Source organism: Pan paniscus, chromosome 4, assembly GCF_029289425.2.
Source record: "Pan paniscus chromosome 4, NHGRI_mPanPan1-v2.0_pri, whole genome shotgun sequence".
Lineage (NCBI taxonomy): Eukaryota > Metazoa > Chordata > Mammalia > Primates > Hominidae > Pan > Pan paniscus.
Genome location: NC_073253.2, coordinates 40061233 through 40075330, shown reverse-complemented (window position 1 = coordinate 40075330; position 14098 = coordinate 40061233). Strand labels below are relative to the sequence as shown.

The 14098-nt window shown below is 39.3% G+C and overlaps 1 protein-coding gene across 4 annotated transcripts in view; it reads right to left on the bottom strand.

Annotated features, from left to right (window-relative positions):
- Positions 1 to 13623, bottom strand: part of ANKRD31 (ankyrin repeat domain 31) — a 179223-nt gene extending 165600 nt beyond the window's left edge. For 2 of the 4 annotated variants that reach the window (XM_055112313.1, XM_055112314.1), the window contains exons 1-2: positions 13226 to 13619; positions 7239 to 7312 (exon numbers count right to left, since the gene is read on the bottom strand). In XM_055112313.1, the coding sequence (XP_054968288.1) occupies positions 7239 to 7312; positions 13226 to 13329 (178 nt within the window). In that variant the 5' untranslated portion in view covers positions 13330 to 13619. Of the gene's footprint in view, positions 1 to 7238; positions 7313 to 13225 lie in introns of all 4 variants that reach the window. The other 2 variants (XM_034959938.2, XM_055112315.1) reach the window with 2 other exon arrangements.
- Positions 13624 to 14098: the final 475 nt, after the last annotated feature.

Genomic DNA, 14098 nt, shown 5'->3' with positions numbered 1-14098 from the left:
CATAGAAAGTACATAGACTTAAACACCACTAGAATAATTTAAAAATTCCTTTTTAAATTCATTTTAGATTGTTTTTTTGAAACTCATAATACTAGTACATAGTCCAAAAAAGCCACAGTTTTTGTTTCCAAAATGGCAAACTGAGCCCATATTTTTTAACCTTCCAAGTTCATAGAAAAATATGCAAAGAAATTACTAGATTTTTGGTTTTTGAAAATCTGAAGCAACAATGGAAAGGAAAGGAATATAGAAATATACCCCCTATAGATCAAAAGATGGGAATGGATTCAAGGAAACCCAAACAGTAGTAAACAGCTTGTTATAGACTGAATGTCTGTGCACACCCGCCCCAGCCAAATTCATATGCTGATGCCCTAACCGCCAATGTGATGATATTAGAAGGTAAGATCTTTGGGAGGTAGTTGAGTTTAGATGAGGTATTGAGGGTGAAGCCCTCATAATCCCTCCTGAGATTAATATCCTTATAAAAAGAGAGAGAAAAACCAGAGCTCTCTCTCCCTGAGCACAAAGAGGAGGTCACGTGAGCACACAGCAATGTAGCAGCCATCCGCACAATCCAGGAAGAGGGTCCTCACCTAGAACCAATCTGCCAGCACCTTGATTTTGGATTTCTCATCCTCCAGAACTGTGAAAAATAAATATCTATAGATCAAACCATCCAGTCTATAGTTTTGTTACAGCAGCCCCAACTGACTAAGACACAGCTTATCACACAACACAGGAAAAGGAAGAGATCTCTCAGAAATAATTATATATACATATATATATATATATATATATATACATTTCTTCCATTAGAATTCCAGAAAACCACCCAGTTCAGAGAAAATCCCACTAACAAAAGTTGGAAGAAGGTAAATTGGAAGAACACTGTGATTAAAGTGTCATACTGCACTGAGCTTGCTGTTTGTACCAAAGAAACTTAGGATGAATGCTGTGGCCAGTTACTCTGTATAACAGGATATCTTCCCTACCATACATAGAAATATATTATACTAAAGCTAAGGATGATAAAATAATGTAGTGATGAAATAGTCACAGAAATAGTCAAATAGGTCAATGAAACAAAACAATGAGTAGAAAATGGACATACATACACACATATATATAGAAATTTAATATATGACAATGGTATTTTAAACCGGGGCAACAAGATGGATTATTCAATAAATGATATTAGGAAAATTGGTTAACCATTTCAAAAAAATAAAGTTTGAGCCCTACCTTTCCCATATGCCAAAATATTCCAAACATTAAAAATATAAAAGCTATAAATATAATCAATGGAAATAAAGATTAAAAATGTATCTTTATGGTTTTGAGGTCACTGAAGTATTTCTAAGTCTGATAGAGAAAGAAGAAACCCTAAAAGAGAAGACCAACAGCTTTTACTACACAAAAACTTAAAATTTCTTCACTGCAAAATATATCATGAATAATATTAAAAGATAACCAGAAAACTGGGTAAAACTATTCACAATATATATGACAAAGATTTGCTATCTTTAATATAGAAAATGCTCTTACAAATCAATAATAAAATGAAAATAATTTGGAGACAGATGCAGGCAATTCAGACACAAAAAATAATTATGAATTATCTATATTAAAATAGGCCTAACACTGGTATTCCTTGAAAATGCAAACTAAATCAGATACTTTTTATTTGACACAGACTGAATTATTTGCTGCATTGGTTGTAGGGAGAAGGAGACATCTTTTTTGGGGGAAATATATGTCAAGAGCTGAGCACAAAGTTTTAGATAGTTATTCTAAGGAAAAAATCAGAAAAGCAGGCAAAGGTATAAGTATTAATATTTTCATATTTTGTAATAGTATTGAAAAACATTAAGTATCATTAATTCATTAAATAGGGTACATTCATACAATGGAATAATACATAGCAATGTAAAAGGATGAGGTAGACTCCAACATGGACCTAGTATCTCTTTTGTATACCAGCAGCTGGAGAGACTCCGATGACCGCAATGGTCAACAAAATCCCCAAGGACTTTTTGTTGACCAAGGAGTCAATACTAAGAACAATGACCATATTAATTTGAAAATAGTAGGCAGGATGGTCATACAGTACAGTTTAGGATTAGGAGTCATACACCACTTAGTAAACTAATGAAAGCCTATTGTGAATGACAGGGTTTGTCAATGAGACAGATCAGATTCCAATTTGACAGGCAACCAATAACACAAACACAAATGGTGGATGAAGATACAAGTGATGTGTTCCAAGAGCAGATAGGAGGTGTCTACTTAAAAGAAAACCTAAGATTCTCACATGTGGTTTCATGTCAGACCCAGCACATTGACAGCTGTGGTGGCTATGGTGAGAAAGGTGCAGAAGGCCTTCTGCTTGAGAAAGGTAGAGGGAAAAGTAAAGGGAACTTTGTCTTACACCTTAGGTGTGAGTTCAGCCACAATGGGTAGAGCACCAGGCAGCCTTTTGGGATCACTGATTCAAGAAGGCCTTGAACAGCATTTCTGGACCTGCCCTGGGCCACAGGGTAGCCCACTGCTCTGAAGGGTCGGTTCCAGACCTGATAGCATTCACCACAAGCTGACTGAAGAGCCCTAGGGCATTAAGTGAACACTGGCAGTAGCCTGGCAGTATTCCTCTTGGGCCTATGGTAGTGATGGCCATGGGGTGAGGCTCTCCTACCTATGGAAATGGGAAGGAACAGTGGGAAGGACTGTGTCTCATGGTTTGAGTGCCAGCTCAGCCACAGTAGAATAGAATACCACATAAATTTCTAAGGTTTTTGATTCCCATCTCTGGCTCCCAGACAACATCTCTAGACCTGCCCGAGGATTTGGAGAGCTCACTGTACTGAAGTGAAGGACACAAGCCTGGCTGGTTTTGCTACCTGCTGATTGTAGAGCTGTAGTGAACATAGGTGGTAGCCAGGTAATGGCTACAGCAGGCCTTGGGCAAGACTCAGTACCGTGCTGGGTTCAGGTCTGACCCAGTGGTGGTGGCTATAGGGGTACTCCACGTCTGTCCCAGTGGTGGTAGCCACAGGAGTACTTTAGGTCTGTCCCAGTGGTGGACAGTATTACCCTGATACCACAGAATGGTAGAAAGTATTTGCAAACTATCCATGTGACAAGGAATTAATAGCCAGAATACCTAAGGAGCTCAAACAACTTTATAGGAAAAAAATATAATAATCAGATTTTAAAATGGGCAAAAGATCTGAACACACATGTCTCAAAAGAAGACATACAAATGGCAAACAGATATATGAAAAGGTACTCAACATCATGGATCATTGGAGAAATACAAATCAAAACTACAATGAAATATCATCTGACTCCAGTTACAAATGGCCTTTATGCAAACAACAGGCAATAACAAATGCTGGTGAAGATGTGGAGAAAAGTGAACCATCACACACTGTTGGTGGGAATGTAAATTAGTACAATCACTGTGGAGAATATTTTGGCAATCCCTCACAAAAAAAGAAATACAGCTACCATACAATCCAGCAATCCCACTCCTAGGTATTTGGGATTTTCCTTTCCAAAAGAAAGAAAATTGGTATATCAAAGAGATATCTGCACTCCCATGGTTTTTTTTTTTAGCACTATCCACAATAACCAAGATTTGCAAGCAACCTAAGTGTCCATCAACAGATGAATGGATAAAGGAAATGTGATATATATACACAGTGGAGTACTATTCAGCCATGAAAAAGAATGAGATTCTGTCATTTGCAACATGGATGGAACTGCAGGTCATAAGTGAAATAAGCCAGGAACAAAAATACAAACTTCACATGTTCTCATTTATTTGTGGGAGCCAAAATCACAACAATTGAACTCATGGAGATAAGGAGTAGAAGGATGGTTACCAGAGACTGGGAAAAATATTGCGGGCTGAGAAGGATGTAGGGATGGTTAATGGGCACAAAAAAAATAGAAAGAATGAATAAGACCTACTGTTTGCTAGCACAACAGAGTGAGTATAGTCAAAATTAATTAATTGTACATTGTAAAATAATAAAATATAATTGGATTGTTTGAAACATAAAGGATAAATGCTTAAAGTGATGGATATCCCATTTACCCTGATGTGATTATCATGCCTAAATATCTCAAATACCCCATAAATATATACACCTACTATGTACCCACAAATTTAAAAATTAAAAATTAAAAAAAGAAAGAAAACCTGCTACTTGACTCCGTAACTCCATTTTTACAGACCAGAAATACATTCTCAACTAGAAAACAATTTCATTCTACCATATCCTAATATAGCATAGTTTTCTTTATTCTTTCATTTTCCCTTCTCTATTCCTTTACTGCAGAGGTCCCCAATCCCTGGACCACGGACCAGTACCCATCTGTGGCCTGTTATGAACCAGGCTGCACCGCAGAAGGTAAGCAGCAGGCAAGCCAGCATTATCACCTGAGCTCCACCTCCTGTCTGATCAGCAGCAGCATCAGATTCTCATAGGAGTGCAAACCCTACTGTTAACTGCACATGTGAGGGATCAAGGTTGCACACTCCTTATAAGACTCTAATGCCTGATGACCTGAGATGGAACAGTTTCATCCTGAAACCATACCCCCAACCGCCATCCTGGGAAAAATTATCTTCCATGAAACTGGTCCCTGGTGCCAAAAAGGTTGGGGACCGCTGCTTTACTGCACATAAAGTAACTAGTGTATGTACACAAACATATTGCATTCTTTTGTTTTACTATATGGCCATTGAAAGGTTTTGATTGACATCAAATGAAGTTGGGATGGGAAAAAAACCCTGGTTCTGTGAAAATACCCACTTTCTCCATTAGTAGCATGCTCACTCAGCTCTTACCTTTATAATTCAGTAAGTTATTTTGCTCTATTTTAACACAAAAAATAACAACATAAAAATCCTTGCATGCCTTGTTTGACTGGAGAATTTTAATGTTTTTCATTTATCGTTGCAAAACCAAGGACAATTTTATAACTTTTTTTGTACGTAGTTGTTGAATGTAGAACAATCTGTCATTTAGTAGAAATAAATGAGTCTAAAAAATGATTGCTAGGTAGTTTTCCTTTTGAATCATGGATCTTGGGCTTAAATAAACTTCTTTAACATAAAGTAAATAAACAAAAGGTTGAAGTAAATAAATATAGACAAGGAAAAAAATGTAGAATATGATACCAATTATGAAAAAAGATATTTATAGTGGCATACAAAAGATTAGAAGGATATACAAATACTAAAGACTGGCAATCATTGGGAGTAGAATTATAGGGAAGAGTAAGGAACATGACCTTTCATTTTCTACATGATATAATTTTATATTTTAATATTTTTAATAACCAGCGACATAGTAAAGATTTATCCATTTGGAAAAGAAAATAAAAAAACTTGGTTGGAATATTGAAACAGACCTCTAACTCCTTTCTAGTGGTACTTTATATATCATAAGAAGGCATCCTGGAGATCAATATTACACACTGTCCCTTCCAATTACATGTGAGAAAATGCATTCCAAGATGAAACTGTAACTTCCCACTTAGGTATCAGGTGAGATGATGTACAGTGAAAAGACTGTGAACCATAAATACACAAAAGTTAGAAAACCTTCGTGGGTGTTTAGGAATTTTTTTTTCTATTTCACACTTATTTCCAGACATCCTCCAAAAAAAGATTTTTTTAAAGGCTCACAGGAAGAAATCATAAAGAGAAACAACCTACCATTTAAACAACTACTGCAGAATTGGTTCTTTCTGAACAGTGACTATCAGTGATAGATTTTTCTAGAAATGTTTAAATCAACCTAGAAGTGGCCTCAGGATGTTTGGTGAATTGGTAGAAGAAAGGCACATTTACAATGCATATTTACTAAGGATGTGTGTGCCCTAATTTTAATCTGGAAAAATAAGACTGGTTATTAAAAAGTATTATTTACTTTTACAAATAGACAGGTTCTAGGGCTAGGCTAGAGATTTGGAAGAGGAAAAAGGCTATATGGGTGGCACTTCATTACCTCCGTTGCCCTTTCTAGGAATCTTAAGCATCTTCTGGAAGCTATGATCCCCAGTGCTGTAGCTAGTCTAACAGACCCTAATAAACTAAGTCTGTGTAAAATTAAGGAACAAGACTAAGGATGAAAAGAGAAGTTAATGAAATGGTAATCAGCAGGTCCTTGAATAACTTCATGTCAACATTGATTTTAAAAAATCAACTCATACCTGTAATCCCAGCACTTTGGAGGGCCCAGGTGGGCAGATCACGAGGTCAGGAGTTCAAGACCAGCCTGGCCAATATGGTGAAACCCCGTCTCTACTAAAAATACAAAATTCAGTTGGGTGTGGTGGTGCGTGCACATAGTCCCAGCTACTCGCGAGGCTGAGGCAGAAGAATCGCTTGACCTGGGGAGGCGGAGGTTGCAGTGAGCTGAGATTGTGCCACTGCACTCCAGCCTGGGCGACAGAGTGAGACTCTGTCTCAAAAAAAAAAAAAAAAAAAAAAATACATCAATTCCCAGCAAGGGCCACTCTCTGTGGAATTTGTATGTTCTCCCCATGTTTGCATGGGTTTCCTGCAGGTACTCCAGTTTCCTCCCACATCCCAAAGATGTGCCTGTTAGGTTCACTGGCATGTCTAAATGGTCCCAATACAAGTGCGTGTGTGTATCTGTGTGTCTGTGTGTGTGTGTGCGCGCGCGTGTGTGCACGTTCTTCAATGGACTGGCCTCCAGTCCGGGGTTGGTTCCTGCCTTGAGCCCTGAGCACGGGCTCTTCAATGGACTGGCCTCCAGTCCGGGATTGGTTCCTGCCTTGAGCCCTGAGCACGGGCTCTTCAATGGAATGGCCTCTAGTCTGGGGTTGGTTCCTGCCTTGAGCCCTGAGCTGCCAGGATAGGCTTTGGTCACACTCAACCCTGAAGTGGAATAACTGGGTTAACAATTATGTTACTTGTTTGTATTAATCTTTCTTAAATGTATGTATAGCTCACATTTATTTCAATGTTTACTATCAGAAGTGTTTTGGCATTTATTTAGAAGTTCGGTGATGTTCTTGTGACCAGAAATATGCTATAAAAACTTAACTGTTATTTATACAAATTAGCTTATGGTAAAATTGGTTTCCTTATAATTCATTTTGCTTAAAGTCTCAGTTTCCAAGAACCTATCAATGACATTAAATGGGGACTAACTGGGAAACTAAAGGGACTACTTAATGAAAAGAGTCATTCTCACCTTTGCACATTCCTCTTGTATCAGGATGCAGACTGAACTCAGATTTAAGAGATGCGTCTTGATCAAACAGCAACCTTTCAAATACCAAAAGGGAAGGCACAAGTTGTTAATGTGTCTTAAACAAAGACTAACATTTTACCCATCATTTTTATTATACCAAAACTTGCTAAAATTCTTAGTTATACCACTATTAATGTTTCTATTTCAAAGTGTTATTCAGAAATGTACATTTTGATTGAAAACACATCCAAGATGAAAAATAAAGACTCATCATGTTAATTTTACAAATATTCTGTTATTATTTTTTAATATTTGGGGGTAAGGGACAAATATCGTTGTCTCTTCTAATAAACCTTAATAACTTTTTGAAAAGAGATAAAATGAGATCATTTGAGGGACCAGTGCTGGTGGGTTTTTTCCCTTCACATTTCTCTATACCAGAGAACTTGAAATTAATATCCTAGGATTATATCTGAGTATATATTTTCATAGTATGCACTGACAGAATTCCTTTATTTATTTATTTATTTTGAGACACAGTCTCTCTCTGTCACCCAAGCTGTAGTGCAGTGGCATGAACTTGGCTCACTTCAAACTCTGGGCTCAAGAGATCCTCCTGCCTCAGCCTCCCAAGTAGCTGGGACTACAGGTGTGCACCACCATGCCTGGCTATTTTTTTAATTAATTTTTTTTTTTTTAGAGCCAGGGTCTTATCACTTTGCCCAGGCTGGTCTTGAACTCCTGAGCTTAAATGATCCTGCCTTGACCTCCCAAAGTGCTGGGATTACAGGAATGAGCCACCACACCTGGCCCAGAATTCCTTTAATTTTTGGATTTACTTCTTACTATGTTCAAGGGAACATCACGTTAACAAAGAGAGAAGACACACAGTCCTTGCCCCCAAGAAGCTCCAAATCTAGTAAGGGATACAGAGCTATGAAAATAAGCATGATATGCAATGAGTATGCTATTAGGCAAACTAAAATATTTATCTTTTCTATTTAAATGGGCAGAAAATGGACAAAAGACTTGAATAGACATTTCTGCAAAAAGGAAATACAAATAGCCAACAAGTACACGAAACGAAAAGATGTTCATCATCACTAATCATAGGGGAAATGCAAATCAAAACCACGAAGATACCACTTCATACTCATTAGGATGGCTGTTTATGAAAAATGAAAAATTAAGCCAGGTACTATCACTCACGCTTGTAATCCCAGCTACTCAGGAGGCTGAAGCAAGAAGATGGCTTGAGGCCAGTTCAAGGCTGCAGTGAGCTATGATCAGGCCATTGCACTCCAGCCTAAGTGACAAAGTGAGACACTGTCTCAAAACACACACACACACACACACACACAACTAATAGTTCTCAGCATCAGAAAAGTTGGCAATGAAAAGGACTCTAATCCTTAACTTTTCTATTATAACACACCCTCTGTGAGAATGAGTACAGGCTCCTGCTATAAGAAGAAAAGCATTTTCTTGGCTCTTTTCTACTGACCATTACTAAGGATCAAAAATTCATTATTAGAATATGAATTATACCATAGCTATAGTGCATTTTTCCAAGAAGTAAACCATCTACTAATGTTCCTCCAAAAAGTAAAATTATCTATTAATGTCCCTAAAAGGGTAAGTTTATCTCTTAAAATGTTGTGAGGTTTTTTGTTTGTTTGTTTGTTTCTTTTCAGACACAGTCACTCTGTCACCCAGGCTGGAATGAAGTGGCACCATCTCAGCTCACTACAACCTCCACCGCCCAGGTTCAAGTGATCCTCCTGCCTCAGCCTCCCAAGTAGCTGAGATTACAAGTGCCTGCCATCAGGCCCAGCTAATTCTTGTATTTTTAGTAGACACAGGGTTTTACCATGTTGGCCAGGCTAGTCTCGAACTCCTGACCTTCAGGTCTCGACCTCCCTAAATGCTGGGATTACAGCTGTGAGCGACTGCACCCAACCAAATTTTGTGTGTTTTTTTTTTAATTTAAAAATAACACAAAAGGGGTATGGAAGAATTTTGGGGGATAATGACACTATTCTATATCTTGATTGTGATAGTAGTTACACAATTATGTTTGTCAAAACTCAGAACCATACTCTTAAAAAGGTGAACTTTATGTAAATTCCTCCTTGAAGGGTGACAGAATATGCCACCCCAAAATAAGCCACTGTGACATACGGATTACTCTGAGCTAAAGGCAACTTGAAAAACAGCAGATGCTTCCCTTTTCCTTCTTGAAAACAGGAGATAAAAACTCCTATGTAAAAGATGCCCTCCCTGTAGAAGGAGAAAAGAAACATTTCTCAATAGCCAAGAGAATTCTGTACAAACAGATCTTGTTAAAATAATTCTTATCTTCCTTTAGCCTCCCTACATAATTTAGTTACGTTTCCACAACTGCCTCTCTTTGTTTAACCCAATACAAAAGCACATAGGTTCTACCATTTCTTTTTTAAATTTTTTCTTTTTCTTTTTTTTCTTGAGATGGGAGTCTTGCTCTGTTGTCCAGGCTGGAGTGCAGTGATATAATCGCAGCTTACTGCAACCTCCGCCTTCCAGGTTCAAGCGATTCTCCTGCCTCAGCCTCCTGAGTAGCTGGGACTACAGGTGCATGCCACCATGCCCGGTTAATTTTTGTATTTTTAATAGAGACAGGATTTCACCTTGTTGGCCAGGCTGGTCTCGAACTCCTGACCTCAAGTGATCTGCCCACCTCAGCCTCCCAAAGCACTGGGATAACAGGCATCAGCTACCATGCCCAACCAGGTTTTGCCATTTCTTTGGGTCTTCATTTCCTTATGAGGACTCCTGTGTCCCATAAAACTTATTTTAAATTTACATAAGTTTTAATATTTAAAGTATTTAATCTATTTCATATTTAATTCTTAGGCTTAACCAGGGCCCTATGAGGAGAAAGGCAGAATTTCTGCCCCTACTAAAATCTTAATTAAAAATAAAAAACTAACATAAATATGTTAATATTCTAATATGTAAACGTAAAAATTTAACATTATGCCAATAAAAGTACCAATAAGGGCCAGGCACAGTGGCTCATGCCTGTAATCCCAGCACTTTGGGAGGCTGAAGTGGGGAGATCACTTGAAGTCAGGAGTTCGAGACCAGCCTGGCCATCATGGTGAAACCCCATCTATACTAAAAATACAAAAATTAGCTGGGCATGGTGGTATGCGCCTGTAGTCCCAGCTACTCAGCAGACCCAGGCAAGAGAATGGCTTGAACCTGGGTGGATGGAAGCTGCCGTGAGCTGAGATCATGCTACTGCACTCCAGCCTGGGTGATAGAACGAGACTCCGTCTCAAAAAAAAAAATAGTCCTGATTCTTTCCTAAGGAAATTATTTTTAAAAACCCCAACAATTTATGCTTAAGGAAATTATCTCAGAGTTATTTGCAATAACAAAAAATTAAAAACAGACTAAATGTTTTGTTTTAAAATCATATAATGCTTCAACAAATTATCCCTTTATGACAGAAAACTATCAATAATTTAGGGAAGAATTTTAATGACATTGCAAATGTTTAAAAATAATGTTAAGCGAAAACTGTAAACTTGTACAAATTGATTCAAACTTTGTAAAAGAATTACAGGTGCACACACAAAAGCCTACATAGAAAGCTGGAAGAAAATATACCAAAGTCTTAATACAGGTAGAATTAGGTCAGATTTCTATCTCATTCATGCTTCTTTTTATTGCTCATGTTTCCTATAGTGTTCCTGAATAGACAATATATTTATATGGTTCAAAATTCAAAAACCAGTATAGACTAGCCCTGATTACTCATGCTCATAGTCCTCACTACTCAGGGAGCTGAGGCAGGAAGATCACTTCAGCCTAGGAGTTAGAGGCTTCAGTGAGCTATGACTGCACTATTGCATTCCAGACTGGACAATAGTGTAAGATCCTGTCTCCAAAACAAACAATATAATAGGGTATGTAGTAAAATATCTCTCTGTCCCCTCTAATATAAGCTTTCTTTCCCACAGGCAACCAAGGTGTTTGATTGTTTTGTAATTCTTTCAGAGATATTTTCTAAGTGTATATATGTTGGAAGACAGAGGTAACACTATTTTCTAAAAATAGAAGCACTGTGTCAAAGAGTATATGTGTTTGTAATCTTGATAATTGAAATTTTTTGAGTTTTGTATTATAATTATGTCTTTCTTCCTCTACAGTTATAAAAGAATCCCTTTTTGGCTTCTTGTAATACTTTTTGGTATTTTTTTAACATTTACATCTTTGATTCATATGGAATTTTTTTGGAGTACAGTGTGAAATATGGATTCAACTAAACTATTTTCTACATACATCCTTCATCATCCCAATATCATTTTTTGAAAAATCCCATCATTTCCTCGCTGGTTTGAGATGCCACCTCTGTAATACACTAAATTCCCATATGTATGTGATTCTATTTGGGGGGTTTTTATGCTGTTTATTGATCTGTCACTTTATGTGCCAGTATCATATTTAAAATATTTTATATCAGAAAATATTTTAATATCCTATAGGTCATTACCTCCTTATTGTTCTTATTTTTCAGACTTTTCCTAATTGCTCTTATTTATTTTACGATATAAACTTTGGAATCAGTTGTCTAGTTCAACAGAAAGTCTTGCTGGTACTTTCATTTTTTTATTTTTTTTTGAGATAGAGTCTCACTCTGTCGCCCAGGCTGGAGTGCAGTGGAGTCATTTTGGCTCACAGCAACCTCTGCCTGTTTCTCATTACAACCAAAAACTCCGAATGAATATTTTTTAAAAACTACTCAAGAACCTTGAAAAGTAAACAACAGCAGGTAGATTGGGGACTGAAGTTGAAATCTTAATAACAACCCATTTATTGACGAGTTTCAGTTTGTTTTCGGTTTTTTGGTTCTTTTTTGTCTTTCAGCTTTGAACCATCCAGTGGGCACAGACAGTAAACCTATTTTTATCCAGAAGACCAAGGAAAATGACCCCTGCATGCCAGAAGGTATAGGACAAAGCCCAGGGCTTTATGTTGCTTTCTCTCTTACCTCCCAGCCCTGCCCCAAGGCTGGCCCTAGCCTCAGAGCAGACACCAACCATGGCAACTGGGGAACATAAAACTCAAGAGAAAGTGTCTACCAGAGGAACTGGGAAAAGGGATCGGTATTGCCTGAAAAGTGTGGACAGAATCCCCCTTTTCTCTCTCTTTTCTTAATTCTGTGCTAAAGGCTGTCCCCCTTGTAAGGAACTGCTGTATAGTGAAAAGGCTAACACTCAAAGAAACCTGTCTTTCTGATCATATGAACTGGCAAGTGGGTATGATGAGGAAAGGGGGCAGGAGAATCCTGGAGAAGAGAGAGAGGGAAAGGAGAATGACCCAATTCTGTGTACGATCCAACTTAAGTCCCAGACACAGCCCTGAGCACATATGAAGCAGACCTAGTGGCCTCATCCCTGCCCTCTTTTCCCTGTGTCTAGCACAGAGAATATGTTAGAGAAAGGTTTCGATAACCTGAAATACCGACTTTTTTGGATTCGTATAAAACTATTCGTTTCCAGTTTGGCAGGGACCAGTTTCCCCATCACACATTCTTTTCTTGAGAGAAACTGTTACCCATTTTCCTAGAACTGAGCTACGAGTCTCTTGAAGCAAAATGAAGTCTCTTGAAACAAAATGCAGTTAAGTTCAGACCCAAGATCTTTTTTGCTCGTGCAAAAAGACTGAAAGCCCCCAAAAGGAAAGCCTTTTGAAAAATGCTATAAAGCCACCTAGTGCAAACCTCATTTTATCCCTAGCTGGTTGGGGGTAGGTGGGAACAGACTGTGTTTGCTTATTTACAAGCTCTCGGCTCAGGCACGGCTGCCCCACAAGGCTCTGATCCTGCCCACAAGCACATGTTCTGGTCACGATCTCCACTCAAAACTCTGACCCCCTCAGAGGGCACCTGGGCCGCCCTGGCGCGAGGGTTCAGGCACTGTGGCCCTAATGATGGTCACCTTCTCCAGGGCAGCTCCTTTTCTTCCAGGTCGCTCTCCGTCACTGAACCCTCTATCACAGTTTCATCACTGTCCCAGTCTGGGGCCTGGACGCCTTCCTCCATCTTTGCCTCACATTCAAAGTCTTTTTTACCCTCCTCTAACTCCCTCTTGCCCGCAAACAAAAAAACGCTTTGAGGGCCAGGGGAAATTGTGAATTAAAAATAAAAATAATATAATCGCAGCAGGAGCCGGGACTTGTCGCAGGGCTGCTGAGGAGGACGCTGGCGGCCGCGAGCGCGGCGGGGTAGTAATCTGCGAGGCGGCCCGCGGGTCCCGCCGCTCGTCGCAGGCAGGGGGCAGCCGCTCGCCACACGACGGAGCCCTGCGCAACGCTCGGCCCCGCCCCCAGCTCCCGTGGCCGGAAGTGGGAGGCCGCGCGCGCAGGCCTGTTCTGGGCGTGGCCTGCTGCTGCGTGTCTTTTTCACGGTTTCTCATTCTCGGTCGCTAGGCTTTGAAGGTGCTGGGGTTGCTGCTGCAGAGACCAGAAAGGCAGGCGTGGCGCACCCAGAACTCAGACCGAGCCTGCTTAACACTCTTGGCCGGGAGGGTGACCTGCCATGCACCTGATGCTTGTGAGCCCCAGATACGGGAAGAGCTGTCAGCTCCTGCCCGCCCCAGCAGCCCTGGCATTCTGGAGCCAGAATGCGACCTTAGACCTAAAGAGAGTTTTTGCAGCCCACCAAGTGCTTCCTTTCCCTTTAATCCCTTGACAGCCTCTCCTCAAGTGTCCTCTGAGGTAGACAAAACAGATACGTTTATCAGAAGTTTTAGCTCATCAACTAATCTCAGTGATGTATTTTGCTTTTTTTTTTTTCTCTCAACAACGCTTTG